The 27,808-nt window shown below is 47.6% G+C and overlaps 1 protein-coding gene across 5 annotated transcripts in view; it reads left to right on the top strand.

Moving 5' to 3' along the window:
- Rgl1 (ral guanine nucleotide dissociation stimulator like 1) overlaps positions 1-23,263 on the top strand; it is a 278,552-nt gene extending 255,289 nt beyond the window's left edge. For all 5 annotated transcript variants that reach the window (XM_087580169.1, XM_087580166.1, XM_087580168.1 and 2 more), the window contains 9 exon segments: positions 237-326; positions 2,549-2,635; positions 3,956-3,988; positions 6,326-6,447; positions 8,335-8,424; positions 10,780-10,966; positions 15,113-15,367; positions 18,792-18,906; positions 20,858-23,263. In XM_087580169.1, coding sequence (XP_087436295.1) covers positions 237-326; positions 2,549-2,635; positions 3,956-3,988; positions 6,326-6,447; positions 8,335-8,424; positions 10,780-10,966; positions 15,113-15,367; positions 18,792-18,906; positions 20,858-21,045 — 1,167 coding nt within the window. In that variant the 3' untranslated portion in view covers positions 21,046-23,263.
- Positions 23,264-27,808: the final 4,545 nt, after the last annotated feature.

Raw genomic sequence — 27,808 nt, 5'->3', positions numbered from 1 at the left:
GTTTTCTAGTCAGATTAAGGACTCTGCTTTTACAGAGTTGGCGGTGACTAGGATAACCCCAGACCACCACATGCAGAGTCTACAGCAGGGCCCCTAAGTACGGCCATAACAGGCTGCAGGAGGCCTGCCTGGCATTTTGGGACACAGGAAGAGATTGTATTTTAGAACCCAGATACCCCTTTCCTTCTCTCTAGATCGGTATCCTCCATGACCTTCCTCTGTGCCCTGTTTCTTAGGAAGGAACCTCAAAATTTGCAAACCTGGACAGCAGTGTGAAAGAAAACCAGAAGCGGACCCAGAGGCGCCTGCAGCTGCAGAAGGATATGGTACGTCTGCCACTGTTCTCCAAGAGCCGGCAGGAGAGAGCCCCTGTGTACCTGTCTGGGGCAGCTGGCACAGGGCATCAGAATATTCCTTCTGCAGGGTGCCCACCCTTGTCAGGAGGCTGTTCCATTCTGTGCCTAATCTGTTCTTAACCTGCGAGGTCCTTAGCAGAAGGGTTAGACCAGTGAAAAATGAATACCAAGAGTTACCAATTCAGCAGACAACCAGATGTTGATGGATGAGCATGTGCAGTGGGCATCTCCGTCCCCCTGACACGCACACACACACCGGCTGTTGGAGGAGGAATGTGTGCAGTGGGCATCTCCGTCCCCCTGACACGCACACACCGGCTGTTGATGGAGGGATGTGTGCAGTGGGCATCTCCGTCCCCCTGACACGCACACACACACCGGCTGTTGGAGGAGGAATGTGTGCAGTGGGTATCTCTGTGTCCCCCCCCCCCCCCGGCATCTCCACGCACATTCACGTGCCTGCTGATGCTGTTTTGGTGAGAAGCCTCCTAGGCCTTGCATTCTTCAATTTTGGGGATGTGATGGCCGAGAAAGCGGTGTCTCCTGTCAGGAAGATTTGGTCTTTGTATTTAGAGAACATCACTCCCCTTGTTCCAAGCTCTCTAATCATTGCCCAGTCTCCTTACCATTCTGGGTCGTAACTGGTCTTACTCACGTCTTAGAGAATACCATGTGTCCTTTCTGAAGGCAGGAGCATTATTGTCAGCTGTGTCCCTGTCCATACTTAAATCCCCAACTTTTAGCATAGGGTGTGGGGACAGAAGAGGACATTAGAGTCTAGACAAACAAATGTTCTCATCCTTGCCTGGAGGGGACTTAACTCTCCTTGAGGGGGGATAAAGCACAGCAATGTTTTGAGAGCCAGAGCTCTCCTGTAACCTGAGGCCGCTCCAACTCAAAGTGTTTCAAACTTTTTGGTTGTTCAAAGACAGTTAAAAATAGCTGCTGCCGAGGGCGGGGAGATTATTTTAGTTCAGGATGAGACCTTGCACACACATCGGGAAGGACAAGCCAAACTGCGGCTGGCAGTGAGTTTCTGAAGGACAAAGGCCTGTGTGGTGCGACCTGGCCGAGAACATGGCCCGCCTTGCACCAAGATGCCAGGCCTTGCCGCGGTTCAGATTCTGTGTGTGCCTGCCAGTTTCCCTAAGTGCCTGCACATTTGAGGAGGTGTCCATGTGCCACTCCATCCCCTCAGTTATTTTCCCTGAAGAATGCTTGTGTCTCAGTGGCCTTGTGGAGAACAGAGACTCAAAGGAGATGTGGTGAGGTGAAAGTTAAAAACATCTGCTCACTTCTCCCACTTCACGGTGTCTAAAGTGGTGGAGCAACAGACAATCCTAAGAAAAATGCACACAGACAACCCTGCCAGTTAAAGCCTAGACTTCACTTGGAGTCCACCTGTCTGTTCTAGGATTCAAGTCCAGCACACCAATAGCACGTAGCTGTCATGATGTTCTAGTCACTTCTGGTCCATGGCATCTTCAGAGTCTTGACTTGTTTGTCATGACCTCCAGAGTCATCAAGTCACCTCGGTGTCCCGTAGAATATCTGACAGTCTGGGTTTGTGTTTGTTTGTCTAGTGCTTAAACTAGGTCATACCTGTTTGGGAAGAGTTTCACAGAGATGAGATACCCTCCTTCTTCATTCTTTGAAGGAGTTCTGTGGTGTCAGTGCAGCATCTGCTGTCACACTGATGGAGACTATACCACCCACCATTAATGTGGTTAAAGTAAAGTTTGCCAGATTAACCTGTCTAAAGTCACTGTTCTCTCTGTCTTTCTGATGGTCGGTCATTCATAGTGATGCCCCACACTCTTGGCAGGCTGTACTCCTTCGTTCATCAGGAAATAGTGCTCTCCTCTGAGTGCTGCTGAGGCCGTTGCTGTCCGGGCATCCCAAACAGCTAGGAGTGTCTACACACACCAAAGAGAGCAGCCGCACTGGCCAGAGCCTAAGCACAGTGGACCCCCCCACCCCCCCATGAACACACTGCATGCATGTGCGATCTCCTGGTTGGAGACTTGCTTTTCCTGAATGAAAGTTAGACATTAGGTCATGCAGTTCCTGTCCTGTAAGAGACACTAGTGATTCCAAATTAGTCTCATCCAGCATTTTCTCGGGTGTGTGGGTTGTGAAGCCTTTAACGTTTCAGTGACAGTAAAGGCAGCCCTGCTCTGCTTCCTCTTCAGGGTGTGATGCAGGGCACCGTGCCTTACCTGGGCACCTTCCTGACTGACCTGACCATGCTGGACACTGCCCTGCAGGACTACATTGAGGTGGGTTCTCTGCACTAGTGGAGCCGGGCCTACAGCCTTCTCTTTGGCTGCATGGAGAAGTTTGTTTCTCTTAAGATCTATTGAGAGCCCACAATATACATGGCTGGGTGGTAACAAACCAAACCAAACCAAACACCAGAAGATGCAGAGAAGGTGAGAAGCCCATCCAAAGAGAGCACTGCTCACTAAGTAGCAATGGCTAGGAATGGCGGCGGGTGGGCAGACATGTGGCAACAGGTAAGTGATGTTAGATGATAGAGCACGGTTAGCTCCATGTACACAGACATGACTGCGCTGCCTTTTGAGGGCTGGGGTTTGAGCATTGGCACTACAGATGGATTTAAGGGATAATCCACCCCAGTACTCTGCCTGAATATGCTATGGATGAGGCAGATTAATGAATTTTCAAGGAGGTTCCCCTCATTCCGTTCTATAACAATTATATCACTGCTGCCTGCTTAGGAGTATGTGCCTGGATCCATGTCCTGCCTTCCTTTTGCAATGAAGAAAGAAGTAAAATCCATTCAAACAAGTAAACTGGTAATAGTAGCAATAAAATGTCAATCAGGAAAGGGTTCAATTTGAAAGGAGATTGGAAGGTTATTTATAGGGCTTGACTTCTAACTCGTCTCTGATGTCCTGGTTCAGTTCCTAACGATGGTAAACAAACATAAATCATAGGAACAAACAAAGCAAAACAAAAGCAGCCTGTCTGCACCCATCGCTGGCTCTCCTAGGAAGCCTGCTGTGCGTGTACTGTGGCGACCCATACTTCCAGGGGTTCTTCTGTGTCTCTTCACATCCTCTGCCTCAGCTTATCTCAGGAAACGCTCATCAGGGTTGAGCGAGTGCAGGGAGTGAGCAGAGACTGAGGAGTTAAGTCTACCCTTAAGTCTACCCTTAAGTCTTCGTGATGAAGAATTGAAACTTAATTTCCACCATGCTGGGGAGAAGTGAGTCCCTCTGATAAATCATAGACAGTTTGGCTTCCAGCGTGAGTCAGTGGCCCTCTGTTTTGTTCGGCCGAGGGGAAAAGTGGAGTGGATTTTTTGCCCCTCACTAGCTTGGCAAACCTGTCTGGATTCTGACTCACGGCGCCTTCATCATTGCTGTTGTAGTTGGTTTCAGACATTTTAGGAGATGCTCCACCATAAATAAAGGGACCTTTTTCTCCACGGAAAGGAAGATTGCCTTGCTCCACAGTCACTGTGTTTATAAGATCATTAATAGTTACAACTTTCTTGTCCCTGACCTATTCACTGTGACCAGCAAAGGGTCCCGCAGCTCAGTAGCTTATGTTCTTCCAAACATTTCTTCCAGGGTGGACTGATCAACTTCGAGAAAAGAAGAAGGGTAAGTGCAGCCCTTGCCTGCCCTGTACCATTTATTTCACCTGGGCACGGAAAACTGAAGGAAGTGGAGACAAGTTGTGTTCTTCGGTTTGTTTTTGGAGATGCAGAAAAATAATCCTCACTGAATATGTTTAAATATACGATTACGTTGGCGTGTTCCTACATGCTACTCCACAGGGGCCCTGCAAGCTCTTTCCCCACATCCTCAGTTAAAGATGAGGATGGACGGGACAAAGGACTGGTCCAGAGCAAGCTGGTCACGAGCCAGAGTTCAGACTTGTCCTGCTGCAAAGCTCACTTATAAAGTAAAGGTAGTGTGGAGCTGAGGGCACACCTCAGGGTAGGGCATGTGGCCTAGCACGCATGAGGTCTTGCATTTGATCCCTAATACAGAGACAGGGAGATTTTGAGAGATTTTTTTCCTCGCCACCTCCTCATTGCCTTTTTCACAGCTGCCTTTAGAAATACAGGTTTACTTTATAGTTAGTAACAGTATATTATGCCCAGGAAAACCATTGCTGAGAATATATGTGGAATATTCCTCCACAAAGGAGTATGGGAAACAATTAATACATTAGTTAACTTGTTTTAGTCATTTCATAGCAAATACATATTCCAAAATATCATGTTGTATACACCTTTTGTGTGTGCATGTATCAGGTAAATTAAAAAAAAACAAACAAGTTTACTCAAGTTTCCAAAAGTGAGTGACATGAACAAAGACGACTACTCCTGTGGGTCTGTCTGGGAGAGGGAAGGACATCGTGCCCTTATTAGAAGTAGGTGGTTATTGTTTATAGTTCCTGTCAGTATAGGAACGGCGTTCAGTATCAAACTTGATCTTTCTGTGGATAGAGTAGTTCTACAACCCAGGAGGGAGACAGGCAGATGAGCAGGCTGCCATAATTTATCTATACAAGCCCAATTAGATCAGCAAACAGTCTAGTCTCAGCTTGTGAGGCCAGAGAAACATACAGCAACAAAAGAACGTTGTGAAAACACAGTGCAGAGAAGCCAGCTGTGCTAGGCTCCAAAGCAACAGGATACCAGCGTGAACAGCTGGAGCTTTCTGTCCCTCGTCCACTGAACTTCCTGTGGCATGGTGGTAAATCTCCCATGGTAGCGCTGGGCTGAGGGATGAGACCACTGATTCGAAGGCTGAGGCCCAACGCTGCCACCAGCTCTCTAGTTCCTTCTGTCCCATCCTGTTATGCCCCCACAGTGCACCATTCATGGTCCTTTAACATCAGCACAAGCCTGGATGCTGCCTTCTTCCCCTTTAAGACTAAGAAGTTTGGGGCTGGAGAGATGGCTCAGTGGTTAAGAGCACTGACTGCTCTTCCGGAGGTCCTGAGTTCAATTCCCAGTAACCACGTGGTGGTTCACAACCATCTGTAATGGGATCCCATCCTCTCTTCTGGTGTCTGAAGACAGCTACAATGTACTTACATATATAATAAATAAATAAATAGATCTTTTTAAAAAAAGACTAGGAAGTCAAACATTCACAGAGTTTAAGTATGAAGCCTAAGGCTGTAGTTGATCCTGACTGCTGACATTAGAATGGTACATTGAAATATAAAAAGAGGTCTACATAATTTGGAGCATAATTATGTTTTTGCTTCTCTTGTGAGCTTTAGAAGGTTTCGTTAGATAATGTACTGGAGCAGTAAAACCCAAGGGTTTGGAAAACCTGAACATTGAGCTTCATGAGACCCTGGACCGGTCAGCCCCTAGACAGTCAGCCCCACCAGAGTGGATTTATTAAGGGGAAAGAATTTGAGAAGCTACAATGGGAGCTGTGAGCTTTGAATAATTTCTCTTCTTTTGAAAATAAGACATAGAAGTAATTTTTTTTACATATTTCATAATAATCTATTTAAAAGAAAAAAAATCCCAAGAATGGAAACAGGAAGGAAAGTGCCATTATGTATTGAGTTGGTAACTAGCCAGCTTCTTTGGATGGCTTGTTTTATCTTTATGAAAATAAAGATAAAGAGAAGAGAAGATTTAGAACCAAAACATACGAGGACTTAAGGAGTCCAAGTTGATGCATGTGCACATTTTAAATTTTATTTTTGTTTGTGCTGGGAATTAAAACCAGGCACTGTGTGTACACCAGGCATGCACTCTATCACTGAACTGTATCCCACATCCCACCCCTGAGGTAGAACTTTTAAGATTTACTCATTTACTCTCTCAGGCAGCCAGATTGCAGCGTCCTCTTCAGTGGCTTTCTCCATGCGTTACCTTTAGAGTGTTAGAGCTCCATGCTGAGAACGTTTACATTTGTGTCACCATATTATTCAGTCTCCGTCTGGGTTTCTGTCTACTTCAGGAATTTGAGGTGATTGCCCAGATAAAGCTCCTACAGTCTGCTTGCAACAGCTACTGCATGAGCCCAGACCAGAAGTTCATCCAGTGGTTCCAGAGGCAGCAGCTTCTAACAGAGGAGGAGAGGTAGGCTGACCAGTCTGTCACTTGTCGGGCAACCGTGGTCCTGGCAAGAGGCATGTAGTGGCCGGGACCTTCCTGTGTCATCTGTTGGGCAGCTCTTAGGCAGCTGTTGTAGGGTTCTGGTCCTTGCTTTTCAGAGGGAAACTGATGGCAGGACTAGAGGGTGGGTTTTAGGTCTGGCCCCCGCCACTTACCCCTGAAATCTAGAATAAGTCTTTAATTCTTCCCCGTCTGCAGGGTGCCTGTGTGTAGAATGTTTGTTCTAAGGTGATATTCTGGGAAGCCCTATTAGAACGATAACCATGCTCCTCCTCATCACCACCCCTGCCCTTGTCCCAGCTCATAGTGCGAGCTGTCAGGGAGAGAGGAGCAGGAATCGGGAGGGGTGGAAGAGGAAAAAAGAGATCTCATGAGAGATTGAATTAGGAGAGTAAAGTGCTGTGAACCTGTGGGCAGGAGCAGGTCACTGACCAGGAAGTGGCGGGGCATGGGGAAGACTGACAGATAGTACCAAGTAGGCTGGGCTGGGGAGGGAGATATCACCACAAGAGCTGGAGAAGAACATTCCAGAGAGACCAAGATAGGAACATGGGTAAAGGCCTGGGGTCCTGACAGCCAGGGTGTTTGGAGACCAGGGATGCCTCTGGTGTGGGTGGGGCCCGCAACACAGCTTTTAAAATACTGGCTGATATGCAAAGAAGGGCACACGGATTCTAGTGCTCTGACTACTGGCCCAGTGGATGACCTTTCCTCTGGTCTGGTGGCTGTCAGATTAGTCTGTAGGCCATATGTGGCCCGCTGCTGTTTTCACATTTTAAGTAGCAGAAGGGAAAAAAAAAAAAAAGAATATGGCATGAAAAGTAGTCGTTTGAAATTCAAGTTCCAGGATTCATAAATAACACTTTAATGGAATATAGCCCACTCATTTACATCTATGGCTGCTCTCGTGTGTTAGAGACAGACCATATGGCCCACAGCCTAAAATACTTACTATCTGGTCTGATTCAGAGAAAGTCTGCTGATCCCTGAGGTAGACCTGAGCTTTTCTGTGAAGATTTATAATAAGGAAGAGTGAAATGAATGACAAATAAGTATCTGGGAGACCTGGGGACTTTGAGGGGTACCATAGCTAGTCAGGACAGGTCGGCCTGGCTACGCTGTAGCTTTGAGGAACTGGAATGCTGGGTGTCATGACCTACCTAGCTACAGCCTCAGGCCCTCACAGGAAACATCCCAAGCAGAAGCTCCTCTTGTGTGCGTATCAGTTAGCATTTGCCTGGCATATTAATACCTGGAGTAGGGCTATTTTTAATTGAGGCAGTTTTGGCCATTAAAGATAATGTCTGTAATTATATTTATATATTTTTATAACTAGTATAATTCATATGTCTGTTCACCAAAGTTTAGATATTTTATAAAAACACCTTCCTTGGTTTTTCTAACATAATGTGTACATAAACACAATCACATAGGAAGGAAGAAGCAGAAAGGAAGGGCGGTGTGATTCATAGAGGGTGATTCTCACACACACACACGCACACACACACACACACACACACACACCCCGCCTTAGGGTGGGATGAGGATGATCCAGGGGCAGACTGCTGTCAGCTTCAGCTCTTGCTAGTGTCACACGTCCTTGTGTTGAAGCCTGCAGAACTGGACAGGCTCTATCCATCTGCCTATGAAGAGAGGAGTTGGGGGAGGGGAGGCGTGAGGTGTAAGTTTATCCAATGTGGCCATCAGCAAGCTAGGTGTCTGTTAGGACACCACAGTTCACAGCTTTGGCTATGAAGAACCTTCCTCTAAATCCAGTATTCCAATAAATCCCTTGAGTTGGGAATCTGTTTTGTGCTTGAATATGACCTCAGACCTCCCTGTCTTTCTCAGCTATGCCCTCTCCTGTGAGATCGAAGCCGCTGCTGACGCCAGCACCACTTCCCCTAAGCCTCGGAAGAGCATGGTGAAGAGACTGAGCCTGTGAGTCCCCCGTCGGGGTCCTGTCAGAGGGCGGAGAGAACTGTGTGTTCAGCAGCTCCTAATGCTCACCTAAAGGGTGCATTTTCTGTCCTGAGCTCCAAGGCACATTAGATTCATGCATTCCTCTCCTGGGCGCTCCAGCGTGGTTTTACAGTCATCTGATCACCCTCTTGTCTCGACAGTTCATTCTCCACCAAACAGCCGGGTGATCCATTGAACAATAGATTATGTCACTTTAAAAAACACCCAAGGTTTTATTTTGAAGTAAGGTCTTTATTTTGAACTCTAGGTCCTAGTTTACTAGGCCTTATGGGACCTGCTCCCAACCCTTCCTGGCTTACGGCAGTTGCTCTGGTTCACCAAGACTCACTACACCAGCCATAAAGCACACCAGGCTGTTACCTGCTCAGGGCCTTCACACCAGCCCTCCTATGGCTGGAAGTGGTCTTTTCTCCTGACCAGCTTTTTTCAGATGTTGACCAGAATATTTTCTCCTAAGAGCTCTTCTGGTGGTGCGCGCTCCTCTGGTCATTCTCATCCTGTCAGCTGTTTTTCCCATAGCATTAACTTCTCCACCATGCTGTATACTGCCTGTGTCTGTATAGAATGTCAGCTCCATGGAGAGGAACTTTGGTTTTATTTGTTTATCTGTTCACAGGACCCAAATGCTACTTCACACACAGTGATTAGTGAGTATGTTTAGAGTGGATATGTTGAGCCAAAAGCCAAAGCTGTTATAAGAGCAAATGCATATGCTTATAAAATCAACAACATGATCTAGGAAAGTTTCTATAATTAGCTCTGATCAGAACCCAGGAAACCGAAGTATGGAAACAGTATCATGTGCTTATAATGGGAGGTCCAAATGCAGACTCAGCTTCGGCTCAGAGTTGACTTCACGGAAGTGTTACCACACGGTGAAATTACATTCTAAAGGAAGACAGAGGTGGAAGGGTTAAGGGAGAGGAGAAAGGGAATAAAAAGGTGCTCATGTGATCCAGGCTTGGACTGTACCAGTTTCTGTAGCAGGAGCTTGAGAGGACCTACCCTGCTCCCTCAAGCTGATCGTTAGAATCCAAGGAATCAGAGAAGGCAGGTGTTAACTCTAGAAGCTTCTCTCTCACGTGGATCCCTTCACTTACAAACTTGAGATCGATCTTTCGGGTGACTTTACTGCACTGGCTAGGGGCAAACAAGGACTGTCCTTAGGGCCTACTGGACAGTTCTCCCTGGTCAAGTAGCCCACCTCAACATTTCCCAGGCACACCAGTTAGCTGCCTGCAGACATCTCGGTTATGTTCGTGATGTGAGTGCAATGCTTCCTGGATCAGTGAGCTGTTGTGGCTCAGCAGTTCTAGAATCTTCTCACACCCTTTTCCATCCTCAGTGTCTCCTGGCTGTCCTCACACACATGTGCAGGTCTTTCTGTGTGCTCATTACACCTCTTAACCTCTGTTTCCATAGCTTCATGGCCCTCAGGTCCCTCGTGCATAGACAAAATTTATTCTGTACAAATTCAGGCCAGGACAGACAGACTTCCCTGTTGTCTCCTGTGTCTGTGGGAAGATACTCTTCTAGCCTATCTCCTTACCGAGGGTAAAGCTCTTGGAGTGCCTGGCTTCATAAACGAGAAGAGATGCTATCAACCTTACTTTAGTGAGCAGAACCCTCATTTCAGTATGTATGTGTTAAATCTGTGATCAGTTCATACCGCATGCATGTACGGAAGTATCAAACGGAACCCCACATTATGTGTAATTACATGGTTAGTACTTTCTAAAACAACGATTGTTTTGCCAACATTCATACGCTCTGTTTCCCAACCAGAGCAGCTGCAGAAATAGCTCATCAGCTTCCGACTTTCAGTTCCCTTCTCTCTGTAAGGCCTGGCCTTACAGAAGGGATTTCCCTTACATCTTACCAGCTCAGCTCAAAAGAGGTTTTACTATTTCTTACCTAGTTTTTTTATGGAGAAGGACTTGGGTTACGTTAGTTTGCAGGATGGCCTGAAGCAGAAGTGTTCTTCCTCGGCTGCTTCTCCTGAACACACACACCTTTCCAGTGTCACAAAGCGCAAAGTTCATTTTAGGCTGCGAAGCAATAAGGGGTGGGTGTGGATATTCTGACCCTGTCACAGTGATCCATTGACTGCTAAAAGATGGAGGACCAATGACTTAGGAAGATTCTGGCTGCATCAGTTAAACGGCCTATAGAAACATTATAGTACTGTGTTTTGTTTTAATTTACAATAGACATGATTGAAAACGTTAAGGGCACAGTCGGCATACACTGTTTAGTCAGTCCTGGGTTCTGGGTTTGTAACAGCCTGGATATTTGGCGTTCTGTCTCCTGCAGACTGTTTCTGGGGTCTGACCTCATCCCCGGGAGCACCCCCACCAAAGAGCAGCCCAAGTCCACAGCCAGTGGGAGCTCTGGGGAGAGTATGGACTCAGTCAGCGTGTCATCCTGTGAGTCAAACCACTCAGAGGCCGAGGAGGGCTCCACCACACCCATGGACACACCAGATGAGCCTCAGAAGAAGGTAATGCTACCCTTTCCCAGAATCCTCATTCCTGTCACAGCCCCCAGCGTGCTGCTTCTCACATGAAGGATGGATGTCTGTGTTCAGTTTTCAGTACCTCAGAACCAGAGTTTCTTCTGGAAACCCATTCCTCAGAGGAAGAGATAGGAAGCACTGAGGAACTTGGCATATTCATTAGTCCCTGGAAGCATTGTGTGCCCGTATCTAAGTGCACTGAAGGGTTATGGCCATGAAATATGTGGACTTTACTCAAGAGATGCAGGACTCCCTGAGCAGGAACAAAATGTGAGAACTGGAAGCATGGATGCTTTGTGAGGCCGTGCGCTGTCCTACCCACACTTGGCTCACAGTGCATCGCCCAGGAAAGCACTCTAAACTCAGTGATGTAGAACAACCTCCATGTTTCTTGGGAACTGGCTACTTTGGGCTTGGCCCTACACCACAGTTTTACCCCAAGCTTGCTTCAGGTATCTGTCACTTATTTATCTGGAGCAGTGGGCTTTCCAGAACATCCTTTTAGCATTCTGAAATGTATGAAGAAGAGGGGAAGAAGCCCCGCCCCGGAAGGACCCACAGGGAGAGCCTCTTCTTGGTCATACCTACTAACATTCCACTGCCTAAAGCAGTCATGTGGTCCAGTCCAGCATAAATAACTGAATCTGGGAGATACGATCTGGCTTCAGTGGGAGGAACCAGGAAACAAATCACAGAGCAGGGGGCGCAGTTTGCAGCGGGGTGAGGGTTTGATAATGGTGACCCAGTGTACTACAGCGGAAATAGATGGCAAGCCCTACCCACTGATAGTGGGATCCTCAACCAGTCCATTCCTCATGGCTGCACAAATAAATAAGAGAAAATATCTCCTTTAGTCTCCTTCCTGGTCAAGGAGCTTGCTCAGAGAGGTCAGCTCTGCCGTAACCAGAACCCCAGCATTCGAGGAGAGATTTGGCCACCAGACTTGTTCATTTGTCATTTCTTCTGGCCTCTTAGTTTAGGCTCACACCAGTGAGGAGTATAGGTGACAGGCCCTACATCCTCTGCCCTGTAGGGACCACTTGTGTTGCTTTGCATGCTGTCCTCAGCAGTAATGCCAGTCTGAGACCCTTCAAGTGCCCCCAACTTTTAATTTGAGGTGTATTTTAGGACTCACCAGGTAGAGAAGACCCAGCTGCCCTCACATTCCTCTCTTTTTTGCCACTGATAGAGCAATATGGTCTTCCATATTTTATAAGTTGAAGGAAAAAGGCTGCAGACAGCTAACATCTGGATATTACCTCAGAAATCGTATTTCCTAAAAAAAGAAACCTGGTTTATTGCCATTCTCCATGAGTTGACATCAGTTGGATCTTAATCCAGAGGGAGATGGCTCAGTGATGAAGTACTTGTCACACAAATATTAAGTCCCTGAGTTAGAGTCTTCCAAAGCACAGAACGTCAGACAGGTATACCCACCTGGGATCCCAGAACTACTGCAGAAAGATTGGAGGCAGAGACAGGAGCCTCTCAGAAGCTCCCAGGTCAGTTGGCCTGGTGTATGTACAAAATGATGACCAACCTGTCTCTGGAAAGGCAGAAGGCTGCAACTGTCACCTGAGGTTATACTCTCACCTCTACATGTGTGTACCCTGACATATATATATATATATATATATATATATATATCCTCTCACAAAATAAACACACACACACACACACACACACATCTCTTTCACACACTGAGATTTTAACACACATTTCTGAAAATCTTGACTGAGGTCTCACTTGTCCACTTTTTCACAGGGTCTGATGTTCAATGGATCCCATAATCTGGGGTCATACAGAAGTGGCCATGGCTGTGCTACCCACACACCTTTCTGTTCCTGTCTGGGAAGAGGGTAGAGTCACTCAGTCTATTGGTGCAGGGGTAGAGTAAGACCATGTTACCCTTATGAAACCGTGAAGATTCAGGCCGGGGACGTAGCTCACTGGTAGAGTGTAACCAGCATGCACACAGCTGTGGGCTCTGTGCCCAGCAGCACACGCACACACATGCACGGTGTCTTTGAAATCATGCACGTGCTGCTGTTGTCACAACTGTCCTTTGTCTGACTAATTTCTCTCATAGGTTATGTCTATATATTTTTACATGAATCTTTCCCAGAGCCAGGTTTCTACAGACGTAAAGATGAGTGTGTGACATGGGTACGTGTAGTTTCTATGCTGCAAGATCCCTGCGTATTTCCCAGGAAATCTCACCATTCTGCAAGGCACCTAGCTGGTTATCTTCCACAGTCCTAACCTGGGGTCCTGTGAGAACTCCTCCCTACAGCCTCCATGGCTCTCTCTTGCTCTCCCACGTGAGGGTGTTTTATTTAAAAATAAAGTGTAATTTGCAGTCCTCTTTCTTCATGCTTCTTATCATCACGTATAAACAGTTACTTCTGTGATTGCTCCCTGCACTTAAATTCTTAAGAGGAGCGTGGGGGCCCATCAGACACTCTCTCTATAGCGCATGTGAGCTCACCATCCTAATTTGCTATCACCTCAGCTATAAATGCTCTTAGGATCATGGAGAGCCCAAGGGGAAAAGGAAGGTGAAAGTGAAAAGCTTCAAGCAGCATTTGGAGAACAGACCTTCCTGGCTGATAGACTTGCAGGCAGGAGAGTGCTGTTAAAATTATCCACTCTGAGTAAGCACTCAAGCTGAGTCACTCGGGAGCAGAAGAATTCCAAACAGCAGCAGCAGCACATGACTAAACAATGCCACTGAAATCCCACTGCAGGCACATTACATATTACATATTAGAGTTGGCATTGTAGTTCACTGGCCAAAATAGAACACCCGTGCTGTGGAGTAGCCCTTAACAGAGGATGTCCTAGGAAGAAGCAGCCCTGAGAAATCACAGATAACATAGTCCCTATTTGTTTAAGAAGCCACATTATCAGAAAGCTAGATTCCTTAGTCAGTTTCTGTGGAATGGCAGATATATATATATATATATATATATATATATATATATATGGTTAATAATGAGTTTTAATGACTTCTAGAATAATTTATAGGATATAATAATCCTATAATACAATTCAGCTTAACTCATTCTGAATATTACACGCACATGCGCGCGCGCACACACACTTTTCTATAATGATTGATGTTTAAATGGTTCAGTTTAATGGTTTTGTGTCAGGAATACATCCTGGTGAGTTTTAAGCATCTCCTTTTCTGGTTACTAACATTGGTTGAATTATAATTATTCATTCACTCAGAGAAGCACATTACTACAGCCATACATCTCTCGAATGGCCTTGATGTAGCTTGTGAAGGTATATGTCACTGGTCCTGGTCTTACCAGCAATGTGGAAAGTGGTGGAGTTGCTCAAAGGCTGTGTCTTTGAGGCAGGTGCCTTGATTCTGCTGAATCACTGCCCGGCATTATTATGATGCTGGGTTTGGGTGCCCCTCCCTCCCTTGCCCTGCCAGACAGCTGTGACCTAAGTGAGAACGATGAATGAAAGCTCATTAGCAGTGTCTCAGTACTAAAGGCATCAAGGCTCTGGCACAAATTAGCTAACTCGTCATGGCTGCACATCAGTTGGTGGTTGCTGTGCACTTGCTGTGTGAACACAGCAAAGAGATGCAGTACTCTGGTCCTGGTAGTCGTGTGCCTGGGTGGATAGACCTGGGGTCCAGTGTTCTCTCTGGGCCTCCTGCTTCTCTATTTGACAAAGGGGTCAGGTGATCTCTGAGGCCCTCCCAGCAGAACTACACAAGCAGTTGTAATTATACTAGATGCTTCCAAACATGAAGACATTTATCTCCTACTACAAAACTGAATGTGAGGGAGGCAGGACAGAATGTTCTCCATGGCCACACTGAGAAGGGTTGGTGGTGGGAATCAGTGAGCTCTTACAAAGAACGCGTCCCAGCATCCGTAAGCTCAGCCTATCGGGTGTGTTAGTCTGGTATCTGCCGCCATCTCCTGGTTAGCCTTCGCATGGACACACACCGAGTCTCTGTGTGTGGAGAGACCCAGGGCATATTGAGGAGGAGGAAATAACTAGAGTTGACCAGTCTCTGTATCTACTTCTGTTTTGAAACTCAAAACATATTTGGTCCAGGCTCTGATGGTTTCGTTTTCTCTGGGCATGTGCTGACTCTTCCAGCTCTCTGAGTCCTCCTCCTCCTGCTCCTCCATCCATTCCATGGACACGAATTCCTCAGGGATGTCGTCCCTCATCAACCCGCTGTCCTCTCCTCCAGCCTGCAACAACAACCCTAAAATGCACAAGCGCTCTGTCTCCGTGACGTCCATTACCTCCACAGTGCTGCCTCCTGTTTACAATCAGCAGAACGAAGACACCTGCATCATCCGCATCAGCGTAGAGGACAACAACGGCAACATGTACAAGAGCATCATGGTAAGGGGCCGTCCTGCCTGGGCGGGTCTGTCGGCTGTGCAGACCAACACCCGTGATACACAGTTATCATAGCTGTCCGCACATGCACACAAACCCAGCATGAAGAGTAGCAATGCCTTCCTGGGCGCAGGTTAATGGTAAGATTATCTAAGGCACAGGTACGTACGGAATATAGTTTTGAGATCTTAAGAGTTGTTGAAACCTATTCATGGAGGTTGGGGTCCTGTTCCATGATGCTCAGTGTGGGTAACCATGGGACAGTAGTCCAGGGCAGAGGCTTTAGCTTCACACGCCTTCTTGGAACTCTTCCTACGATTGCACTGACTTCTAAATTAACACGCCTTCTCCGTAGTGTAGTTCCTGGTGACTAAGTTTTCTCCCTTAGCCATCTAGACCAAGCTGAGTTTGAGTAGGCAAGTAGCTGTACTTCATCAGTTAATGGAATTGAGTTTTATGTGCTTCTTACAAAACTTCATTAAACTAGAAAAATTCCAAAGCTCCTTTTGATGATGGTTGTCTTTCTGGAATACATACACGGCCTCTCATGGTGATAACCTTAGCTGTGTAAGGACTTGTGTTAGGCGATTAAATTCCTTAGTCAGCAGGGCCTCTCATACACACACTCATGTGCACATGTGCACACAGAGTTGGGGGTTGGGGAGACAGACAGACAGAGAGAGAGAGAGAGAGAGAGAGAGAGAGAGAGAGAGAGAGAGAGAAATCTTCTCTGTAGTAAAATCTATAGTAAATTTCATGTCTTCATTTGCCCGAGAGCTGAGGCCGAGGTGTGCCATAGGTGGGGTGAAGCCATTGCCTTTTAGCCTTTGTTGAGCCATTCATTGACTACAGTAATTATTGAGGATGTGTTGTTACTAGTTATTGCCCTGGGCTTTGTGGAGAGGGAGATGAGTAAGACTCATTGATCTTTGAAGAACTTGGAACAGAAGAGAGAGGTCATATTCTAAATGATATTCTAACAGAAGCCAGAGCAGATTGAAAATGGTCTGCTGGCCCCCCGGGGGACTTTGTGTTAATTGTACAGGCAGTAAGGTCTCACTGAAGGCATCATGTTAAGGAATGATCGCCTCGTGGAGCCTTGGGAGGGAGGGAGCATTGCGGGTGGGAGGCAACCAAGGAAGCTGCTCCCATCTTCATGCAGAGGGTGATAAGGGCTGGAATGAGGATCCAGGGCTAAAGCTGATACAGAAAGTGTCCTACAAGGCATTACTGTAAGAGCCATTCATCCTGTTAGCAGCCTTCTGGTAACTGTTGTGGAGGGTAAGGAAGAGGGAGGACCCAGGGCCATCTGGTGGCCCGTGACTGGTGAAATTACTAGAGGAGGAGGTTTTGGGGTCTTTAAATTGGGACATCCGAATGACACTGTTGATAGATTGCCAGAAGCATGGGTGGTGCAGAGTTGGTGTTGGAGACCAATAGTACATGTCTTTCAGTCCCACTGAGTGGGAATGAGTGTGGGATGAGGCCCAGTTCAACTAGCATTAAGGGAGTAGCTAACGAAGGTACAGTAGAGGAACAGCAGCCCGCGGGAGCCCAAGGCCCACGGGAGCAGTTATGTTTTTGGCACGCTTTAGTCATATGCTTCTGTTATATATGCTAATCCGAGAGTTAGGGGCCACCTATGTGGCCACAATGTTTGGAATCAGGGTACAAATGTATGCACCCAGCAGTTAATGCCATGGATGTGTGCTCTGCTCTGTCAGGAGAAAACAGTACATGTAGGAGACATCTTGGATCAAATTCACTGTCCTGGTGCTAGGTGGATACAAATAGATGAGTCCCTAGAGTATTCCTTCCTTGGTATAGGGACTGCCTTTGGGAGAACGGTCCCTGTCACCGTCCCTCCCTGGGATCCTTTATGTTGCACAGGGTGAGATCTGGAGCCATCCCTGCTGTTAACGCTAATTTTAACTATTAGTTCTTCTGTGTAGCTTTCGTGCCACAAAATAATAAACACCCGAGGAAAGCCCTTGGCCACGGCCAGTGTTTTGTAAGCTGGTTTTCTCACTGAGGAGGATGGCTTGATTTCTAAACTGAAATCTTATCTGTCTTAGCTTAACATTTACCCACAAGCAGCCTTCCCCCTTCAGCAGTACACTACCAGTCTACTTTGATTCTGCTTGGAGATAATTCCCTTTATATTATCAAAACATAGTTTCCTCCTTTAAAATTTTGTGTGCACCAGTTCCTTCCTTGTAAGTATGTAAGCCAGTGTTTTAGCATTAGCTGAATCCTCACAGCCCTAATTGCTGTCTATTGCTCACAAACACCAGGTCAGAGGGCACCTCGGCCCTGAGGAAATCAAGCTCTGTGTATACGCACATGCGTGTGTGTGTGTGTGTGTGTGTGTGTGTGTGCGCGCGCGTGTGTGTGTGCGTGTGTGTGTGCGTGTGTGTGTGTGTGTGTGTGTGTGTGTGTGTGTGTGTGTGTGCGTGCTCCCATGCACGCATGCACCGAGCTCCACCAATATGCTCCTAGCGAGAACAGATTTTCTTTTAAATATGCACAGGCTGAGTCTCCCTTCACTTCTTTAGCCTTTGGAGTCGCCACTGAGGATTCGGCACACAGATGTTCTCACGTCACCTGAGCTTCTGCTCAAATCAACCAGCAGGCAGAGATGAAGAAAAGGAAACCAGACTTGAGGATGAACAGAGCGTTTCTGCTTTAATCAGAAGCTGATTTTTATGGATGTGTGATTTACACACAGTTATGAATCTTACTGTTCAGTTCTTTGAGTTTTAAAAGTCTGTGTATATATTGTCTATCGACCACCTCAAACCAAGTGAAGCCACGACGCCCCACGACCTCCACCAGTCTGTTCCCTTTAAGCTTGAGGCTGGTTTTCTGATGCCACAGACACAGGGTTTCTGATTGATGCCATTTCTTTTACTCAGTGTACTTGTGAGTCTTCTCCTCTGTAGCAGGTATTAATTCTTAGTCTGTTCTCCGTTAGTGGCTCAGAAGTTTGTGGACATAGGTTTTCATTTTTTTTTTTTTAAAGCAAAGGTCTCTTGTCCTTTTTTTGCAGTGTCAGTGGGCAGAATTATATCCATTTCTTTCTATTAGTTGTCAACTAGGGTCATAGCATTGGGCTGGCATGTGAAGATCGGATTGGCCCAGGGCTCAGAGTGCCTTACGTTGTTCACAGTTCATGTATATTCTCTTATTACTTGGGTAGGGTGATAGGTAATATGTTTTCCCCATCTTAGTGGGGGTGGGGGCGCTGTGATCACCACCCGCCATCTTTACCCTACTCAGACAGACACAGCACTAGCACTCAGGAGTCCTGGCTCTCTGTCCTGTTCTTACGCCACCTGCTCCATCCTTCCCAGAGACCCACAGACAGCAAAGGTCAGGAGCTTAGGAAACACGAGCCAAGTTACAGATGTGTTTGCTGTCTCTGCAGTTGACGAGCCAAGATAAGACCCCTGCTGTGATCCAGAGAGCGATGTCAAAGCACAATCTGGAGTCGGACCCAGCTGAGGAGTATGAACTGGTACAAGTCATCTCGGAGGACAAAGGTGGGCGCACTCTCCACATATGGCAGGGGCCAGCCGCACCCGCACTCTGCTTAGTTGCTGACAGCAGAAAGGGCTGGAATGCCTTTCTTTTCATTGGCTCCTAGTGGTGATGGGGGCGTATGCACATGTCTGTCTGAGTGCACAGGTGTGTGTGCGCACACACCTCACCAGAACAGTACAAAATGTGTCTGTTCTCTCTGAGCCTGGAGCAAGGCTGTGGCCAGCAAGCCCAGGCAGTCCTGATAGGGAGTTCTCATGCCTACATAGCAAGTGCTCTCACCCACTGCCCCGCCTCTCGTGCCCCCTGGTGGTGACTTTAGGTGTGCTGGGGTGACACCTTATCAAGTGTTTGAAGCTGCTGCCCCATCCCAACTCTGTTTGCTGTTGTTTCTGGGCTTTTCTGTAGAATTCCTCTTGCCCACTGTTTGTGTTCCCCACGAGAAGTGCATCTTCATGTGCACTGTCTGTGTGACACCAGTGAAAAGCAGATGGAACCTGTTGGGTCTTGGCAGGTCCTCACACACATCCTTGACATTGTAAGTCTCTGTCCTGTCAGACCCGGAAGCACTCATGTCACAATTTCAGAGTTTTGGGTCTTGTTGTTGTTTGTTTTGGTTTTGGTTTTTAATTCTGGAACTAGAGTTACAGATGGCTGTTGGTGTCGGGACTCGAACCCTGGTGTTCTTCAACCTTCAGCCATCTCTCCAGCTTCAAATCTAGCTATTTTATTTTATTTTTAAGTGTAGTTCAGGTCCTGGTGCCTGTAAAGTAAGCACTTTTCAGGTGGAGCCATCCCAGCTCTCAGTTAGAATACCTAAATGCAGTTGCAGTTAAAAAGGTAAGTCCCCAAAGTGGCCTGCTAGACTGTACCATGTCTGCAGTGTAGAGCAAGGGGAGGCCAGTGGGTCTGCAGCCCCAGCGGCTCAAAGAGGGAGACCTGGGCTCAGCTGTGACAAATGCCTTGCCAGCCATAGTCCTTAACCAGCTCTCTGGAGACAAAGCCCCTCTGGTCCCCCATACAGCACAGGGCAATTATGAAATCACCATAAATAATGTCCAGAAAGAGCTTTGCAGAAATGCCAACCGCAGTACAGATGGGAGTGCAGTTAACTGTGGCCCCAGAATAGGTGAGCAGGAGTGAGAAGACTCTTTGGGGTGTTAGTCCTTGGGGCACACGTGGACACCATGTGGTGGTTTTAGAGAGCCTGTTCACCTTAGAATAGCTGAGGGTCCTGGTGTGAGGAATTCCCTGGAAGCTCACGTCATGCAGGTCTGCAGCCAGAAGCCTCTGCCATCTTCTTTCCTGACCCCATATCCACAAAGCCCAGTGGAGATCCATCCGCCCATTATTCTAAGGTTTTTACAACAGAATAAAACAATTTTTTGTTGACACAATCTATTATTCCACTGGTAATAACAACTCACTGAATTTGAATATTGCTTAAAAATTAGTGGTGTGCACTGTCTTATGCGGATGTTGCTTAGTGTTGAAAGGCAAACAGGACAAAGCAGTGACTCAGAAAGAATAAATAATCGGTTCGACTTGGAATTACTTCAAAAGTATCTCAACTTAATCCAAGTAATGAGCTTTGACAATTGCTGTAGGTCTCGTTCACGTAATTGGACTCCCATAGACTGTGGGAGTGCATGTGAATACTCAATGACAGGAGGCTAGCAGGAGCCAGGAAGCCTGGGTCCTCATTCCCACTCTGGTCCTGGGATTGTCCCACCTTTGGTGTCGCTACCCCTGTACCTTCTTCAAGCTCTCACATTCTGTGTCTGAACGATAAGTGCTCAGGTTCAGATAGGGATTAAGTGTTTTGGGACTAGTCATGAGGAAGTATCCACACTGCCTAGTCTAGACGAGAAACTGGGCAGAATTAACTTTTGCCTGTCAGGGATGGGCTGCCCTACCCACACTGACCGGCTGCCGTGTCCTTCTCTTTCCTAGAGCTGGTGATCCCAGACTCTGCAAATGTCTTTTATGCCATGAATAGCCAAGTGAACTTTGATTTCATTTTACGCAAAAAGAGCTCGGTGGAGGAGCAGGTGAAGATGCGCAGTCGGACCAGCCTGACGATGCCCAGGACAGCTAAGCGGGGCTGCTGGAGTAACAGACACAGCAAGGTCACCCTCTGAAGGGACAGGGCGAAGCTGAGCACAGCCGTGGTGATGCCAACCACCCAGGGTTGAGGATCATTGCTGAAAGCGCCAGATACTTATGGAGCTCAGCTGTGTAGAGAGCACTGCGTGGGGAGAGTGGAAGTGAATTTAACATCAAAAGGATAAATGGTTCACTGACGCTCTCAGGCCTGAGAGTGAATACAAAATGGTTCATATTTTAAAATATATATATATACACACACATATCGTGTGTGTGTGTGTGTGTGTGTGCGCGTGCGTGTGCGTGCGTGCGTGCGTGTGTGTGTGTGTGTGTGTGTGTGTGTGGATATACCAGAGGGACTATACAGGATATTTTGGACTATGGAAAAACCAATTTGCACAATGGCCTGGGAAGTTGAGGTCACTTTTTACAGGGAAACAGAAGGGACTGAGCACCTGATCTCACACCTTCCAAGTAAATAGAATCAGACCTGCCAATACCAAGTGTTCTTCATGCCAGTATTACAAGCCCAAGCTCTGATTTTGTAAAGGGACGAGAGGATTACTTTCTCAGTCACGTGCCACCAGATGACCAAACTGCAGAGGTTGGAGTGGCCACAGGCTGCATGAAAGGCCACCATGGAAAGGTTCGGATGAGTCAGTGGTCTCTGCCCTCTGCTGGCGTCTGCTGGAGCTTCAGAGGCCTGCGTGCCTTGCTGGTCCCCATAACAATGCTCCAGGGGTCAACACACGCTTGTTTCAATTCCTGGAAACCCTGTTGTGTTTCTGCCTTCTCTCCTAAAGAACATACCACAGTCATTACCGCATAAGTAGCCTCCGTCTTCTGTGACATTTCAGCCAGAGAAGAAAGCGCAGAAGAACAGCGGCTCCTCTGGACTCTTCTCCGTCTTGGACCACTCCGCCGCCCTCTGATGGCCCTTTGCATGTAAAAGCGTAGTCTGGTCTTTTGCCATCTGGAACCCCGTACCCCTCTCTTATGTGCAATCCGTTCCTCAGGTGTAGACATTTCTACTGCAGTTGGCTACATGCAATCATTCCGAGCCTGTAAAAGATTTCTGAGCAGCGGCCTCTCTGTTAATGACCCCTCAGAAAATGTCCCCGTTGACTAATGGTGGCTAATTTCCACCTTCACTTTTGTAGCATCCTGTGCTCCAGTCACAGGGAGAGAAAGGGGACTGCGGTGCTGTCTCCGCCCTTTCTCAGAGAGGCGCACCCGTGTAGATGGGAACAATAGTGCTCTTCCTTTCTCCCCCCACACTTGCTCTCCCAGCCACACTGGTAGGTGATGGGTTTTGTTTGTAGTAATCACAGCACCATACTCGTGCTTCCGGTCTGAGCTATGCTGGGATCTGGATGAAAAAGCCATATGTGACGGAGCTGACATGTATAAGAAGCACTTTCAAATTATTGTCCCTTTTTAATTTTTTCTCCAAATGCCAGTTTTTATTCCAAAAATAAAGAGAATCAACCCAGAATATGATGTCCAGATTGTAACAGGGAGTTTCTTTTCTAACCCTGTACTATAGCTCCCCAAGATGATGTAGGGGTTGTGTTCTGTAAATAGCTGTATGAACTCAACAAGAAACACCGGGAAAAGCTCAGATGCGTGGCAGTGGACCAAAGCGAGGGCCAGGAAGTCATGATTCCCTTGTCTTGCACATTCTGACACCAGATGGACCCTGGTGTTTCTCGGAGACTGGCCTGGAGCGTGGAGACCAGCTAGCTTTCAGCTGGTCATCAGAAGGCACCTTCTGTTGTTTGTGAGCCTTCTTTGGTTAGTGCTTCTGAGCACAGAGGGGAAATGGCAAGGACTGCAGCCATCAGGAAGCTGAGGTAAACCTAGCCTCAGCCTGGCTTTCTCAGTGTCAGGGAATCAGTGCAGAGCTACTGCCCTGGTTTGGGTGTGACTCACAAGACATACGTGTTATGACCATGTGCTCACCCTGTGTAATTATACTGTATATGTAGAGCCTAGATTTATATACTGCAATGTAAAAAAAAATATATATATATATATATATATATATATTTACCTTTTTACAAAAAGACAATGGAAATCCCAAGTGGGGTAAAACATGGCCTCCTTTATTTAATGCCACTTCAGTTGTTTTAATTTTGCTTCTGGGTAAACAGCTGGGTTTTGTTTCCAGCTGCTCGCACGCTTGTCCTTGTGCATCTCCAGCATCTGTTTACCTTTTGGTTAAACTAATAAACCGGTTTGGGACTTGGTTGACATGTGCTGCCAGACCCAAGGGCTTGTATCTGGAGTGTGAATCAGAGGGGGTCCGGGCTCCAGGTTTGCCAGCGTTCAGAGGCCCTTTCTGAACCAGCTGGACAGAACAGAGGGACAGCAAGGGGCAGACAGCTGTCTCCCTGGCAGGGACTACAGGCTTAGAGGGAAGAGGTAGGTCCCCAGGACAGACCAGCGGTGTGTGCCTTGCTCACTTGTCTTTCCCAGGAGCCGTGCAATGGGGCTGCCTTTTGTAAGCGTGAGCCTGGGCTGAGGACTCCAGGCAGTCCTTGTTAGCTCCCCGAGAGCCTTTCTCGAGTGCAGCGGTGGCACCATGTGAACGGATGTGATGCTTCCCGAGCAGGAAAACCCCTCTGGAAGAGCTCAGAAGGCACCCCACCCCTCAGCTGACTTCATACAACACAGTTACATAATTTTCATCTTGTTACCCAGAATTATTTTCCATCAGGTTCCTAAAATGGCCCAAGTAGGTATTTTGAAAGGGAATTGATAATGTGGCCTAACCTCTGGGACTATGTGACTAATTTTCAAAACCATTTTAAAAAAAAGGAGCCCCTCGTCCTAAGTATGTGGAAACTGATCTTGGAGCCTTTTTGCCTGAAGTTGTGTCTTCAGATCACCGCCTCGGGACCACTTTCACGTTCACACAGTGTAGGAGGCTGCAGTGCTCCGACCTCGGTAGCAGCGAGGACTTTCCTGAGATTGTCTTTCTCTTCAGGTGCCTACACCTCCAGTCTAAGGAGTTATTACATTGCTGTTCTCATCCATGATTTCCTCAAGAAATGTCTAAAGTTGAAATGCTACTGGAGGTGTTTATTAGGCTATCTCAGACCAGACTGAAGTAGCCAAAAAATCCCAGACCTTAAACCAGAGATTGCCTTTTACAGCTAAGAGAGCACAGTGGAAGCTGGGCAAGTCCCTTACCCAGTGACTGGAGACCCAGCTACTTCCTGCCTCCCAACACTCACCACCTGCTTGCTTTTTTCTTTTTTTCTTCAAGTCACAGTGACCGGCTTTTTTTTTTTTTTTTTTTTTTTTCCTCTCTCTTTTTCCTTTTTTTTTTCCCCAGAGCTGGGGACCGAACCCAGGGCCTTGCGCTTGCCAGGCAAGTGCTCTACCACTGAGCTAAATCCCCAACCCCGCGACCGGCTTTTTTAATCTTAAATGCTCTGACTGACTTAGTCACACATGGTGCTTCAGTCCTGTCACTGTGTAGCTTGGCCTGGTGTCTCTGTGCAGAGGAGGCAAGACACAAATGCCTGAATGTCCCATGCCCCCCAGAGACGGTGTTTAGAATAGATGGTGAGGACCTCAGAAGGGGCTGCAGAGAACAAGGGCAAGAGAAGTTAAAAGGGAGAGAAAGTATCAGAAAGTCTGATTTAAATTTGTCCAAGAGGCAGGGAAATTCAACGGGAGCCAGTAGTTTAGATCACAGTTTGCTTTTGAGCATGGGCCCCCATTGTCCCTATCCAGACCTGTAACCTGGGTAGAAGTATCCCTTTTTACTTGGCAGTCTGAGGCGTCTGATTTAAATCACACCCCACTCTTCTTTCTTTTCCTTCCCCCTCCTCCGTTGCCCCTTTGGGAGGGGTGGGGTGTGTTGATGCAGGATCTTACTGCGATGCCAAGGCTGGCTTTTCTGGGAGAGCCAGTCCTCACCCTCTGCTCAGTGACTGGCATCCCAGCCCTTTATCACACCATTGTGCCCTCCATCACTTAGTCACAGAACATGCTGTGCTATAGGTCCAGGCCTGAGGAGTGCCAGGACTTCACCTTACACAAGAGACGATTCAGGTGACTTCCGAACTGCCCCCCTGGCTGCTTTCAAAAGATCAAGGCCACCAGATTTGAAATGGATGCGATCTTCTAAGTGATAGTTTCCTCTCATTTTATATGACCGCAAACAGCCAACAGCATCTTAGCTGAGAATGTACGCTATGGTATGTATATTTGATAACCTTGAATAATTAGTGTATCAGATATGTCAGAGAGAGGGAGAACCATCAAACATTTTGTTGGGGCTGCAGTTTGCAGTTTGTGTGTGTGGGTGGGGAGGATGGGGGCAGATCCGACTGCTGGGAAGACAGGCTCCCTGGCCCCTTCCACCTGAGGTAAGTTACATTGTTTAGCATTGCCTTCACTGAAAAGTGGTGACTGACAGGCACTCCTACCCTTGAGGCTTATTCAGTACCCAGTGAGATCCCGTGCACAGTCTCAGCTGACTGCTGTCTTCCTTCGGGGCTAGGGCAAGGGAGCCCCAACATTGCTGGCTGGGGGAGCCGCCCCCACTCCAGGTGTGAGATGGGAAAATGGCTGAGATAGGCTTCTATGCATGAAACAGAATCCTGGGAATATCTTAGCCTGCCTCTGCCTCAGGGAAAATCTGACTCACGGAGTTGGAGCACGCCTGGGGCCCCTGCAGCTTGCTTCTTGGCTGTGACCCAGAGAGACTCATGAAGACAGGCATGTGGGCTCTGCACAGCCTCCCTGGCCAGTCTTCAGGCTTTTCAGTGAGGGGCCCTTTGACAGGAGAGCTGAGCTCTATGCTGGAGTGTTCCGCTGAGGGCTCCCACCCTCCTGGATGCAGACTTGTAGGGAGAACCTCACTCACTTCTGGGTCCTCTTCTGTAAGAGTCTTAATATCTGCCTCTTTCCTGTAGGAAGGAAGGAGCTTTGGCCTCAAAGGTCCAGCCAGAGGCGTTTACTTACATGCCTGAATCCGGGTTATTATTGTCCCATCATTTCATTGCAGGCCTAAGCCCACCTCAGTTTCCCAGTGTGGTAGGATTAAGGATAAAGTGGTCACTTTAAGGACTAGGCTGGTACCACTTCTGTTAAACCTGCTTCCTGTCACTGGTTTCCTCTTGCTTTCTTTCCTGTCCAGTCTCTGCAACAACATCACAACCTCCAAGCATGGCCTGGGATTCTCCTTTCTCCTCCTGTCCTGTACTTCTATCCCAGAATCACTCTGGGCATCAGGACTTTGCTCTGCAGGCTCTCACTTTCCTCTCCACTCATGGGTAGCCCCTCTCCTCAAATCTGCCTGGTTTCCTCTTGCATGGCCAGGCTGGGTAATCATACAATCCCCTTCAAGTCTCCACACTACCAGGCTGGTTTAGAACAGCAGTTCAAACCTTTCTGCTCACACCACTGGCACTCTGGCAAGGCCGCTGTGACACTGTTCCACGTGTCTGGTTCCCCCTTCTCACTGACAACTTGTAAGAAACAGAGAGAAAGCTGTCTACTGCATCCTAAAGGACATCATTCTTCCGGGATCGAGATTCTGGACAGCCCTGGGCTGGGGACTGTGCACAAGAGCTCCCTCGAGGTCCCCAGGGGCTTCTAAGCAGATGCTTTTCAGACCTTGGTGGGGCTCCGATGTGGGCTTTGACTTGCACACCCATTTAAAGAGAAAGTAAGCTGAAGAAACTAGGGAAGGGCCTAAAAACAGATGTAGTTTATTCAAAAGTAAAGAGAATGGATTCTTAGATGATTCTCATTCCACCCTCCTGCTCTGACGGGAGGAGGATGGCGTGGGGTGTGAGCAGGAGCAGCATCATTGGTGTGGTAGCAGCCTAAGTGAGACCGTTTTACTTTTGAACATGTGCAGTGGGAGAAAGAAAGCATGCATGTGTGCACACATGTGCGTGCGTGCACACACACACACACACAGGTGGGGGAGAGGGAGGAAAAAACCATGAGAAGGCAGGAGGGAGAATTTTCAGTGAATTCATAGGGCAGAAAGGAAGTCAGCCTCCTGGCTCCCCAAAATTTTAATGGCACAGCTCAGCACTGGCCCTTAGATCCCACCTAGTATTGTCTAATATTTCCATCAACATTTCTTCCTGAACGCTAAAGCAAGTTCATCTTTCCCTGTCCTTGTCATGAGAGGAGGCGCCACTTTCTATGCAATCTTGGGTAGCATGATGTATTTAAACCACCACTGTTCTCCAAACAGGCAAACAGAAAACCCTAGACTTTTCTTCCTTGCCTCAGCTGCCCTGTGCTGAAGGGACTGTCATCTGAGGCTCACAGGGGACCCCATGAGTCTTCCTTCCAGCTTCATCCCTCAGCCACAGCTATGAGAGTGTCTCTGAGGCAGCAGGTTGTCTGTGAAGAAAAGAGCCCTACGAGATTCAACATGGCCGGCCATCCTGACAACCCCCAGGGCTGCCTGTCCTCGGGTGTAAGTCACTGCACTCCATTTTCTCAGACACCTGCCTCATTTCAGCTTTATTTTGTTATCTAACTCCATCGTAAACTGCTATCAGTCAAGGTGATCACTTGTGGATCATTCCCGTCCCCTCCTTGGTTAGAGTTTCCCAAACACTGTGGTGTCCTATTGTGCCCCGCCCCACTGCTGGGTGCTCGGGCACAGCTATGCCACTCAGAGGAGGCAGAACGAAGTCCAGATGGTGGTCCACAGCCCACATTTTCCCGGAAGGAGAAATAGCAGAGTCTGGGAAAATGTTGTGGTTCCCTGGTCTTCTGTGTACCGGGCACCACCTACGTTGAACCACTAGGAGT

This window comes from Rattus norvegicus, chromosome 13, assembly GCF_021556685.1.
Source record: "Rattus norvegicus strain SHRSP/BbbUtx chromosome 13, alternate assembly SHRSP_T2T, whole genome shotgun sequence".
Taxonomy (NCBI): domain Eukaryota; kingdom Metazoa; phylum Chordata; class Mammalia; order Rodentia; family Muridae; genus Rattus; species Rattus norvegicus.
This window is presented reverse-complemented; position numbering and strand designations above follow the sequence as displayed.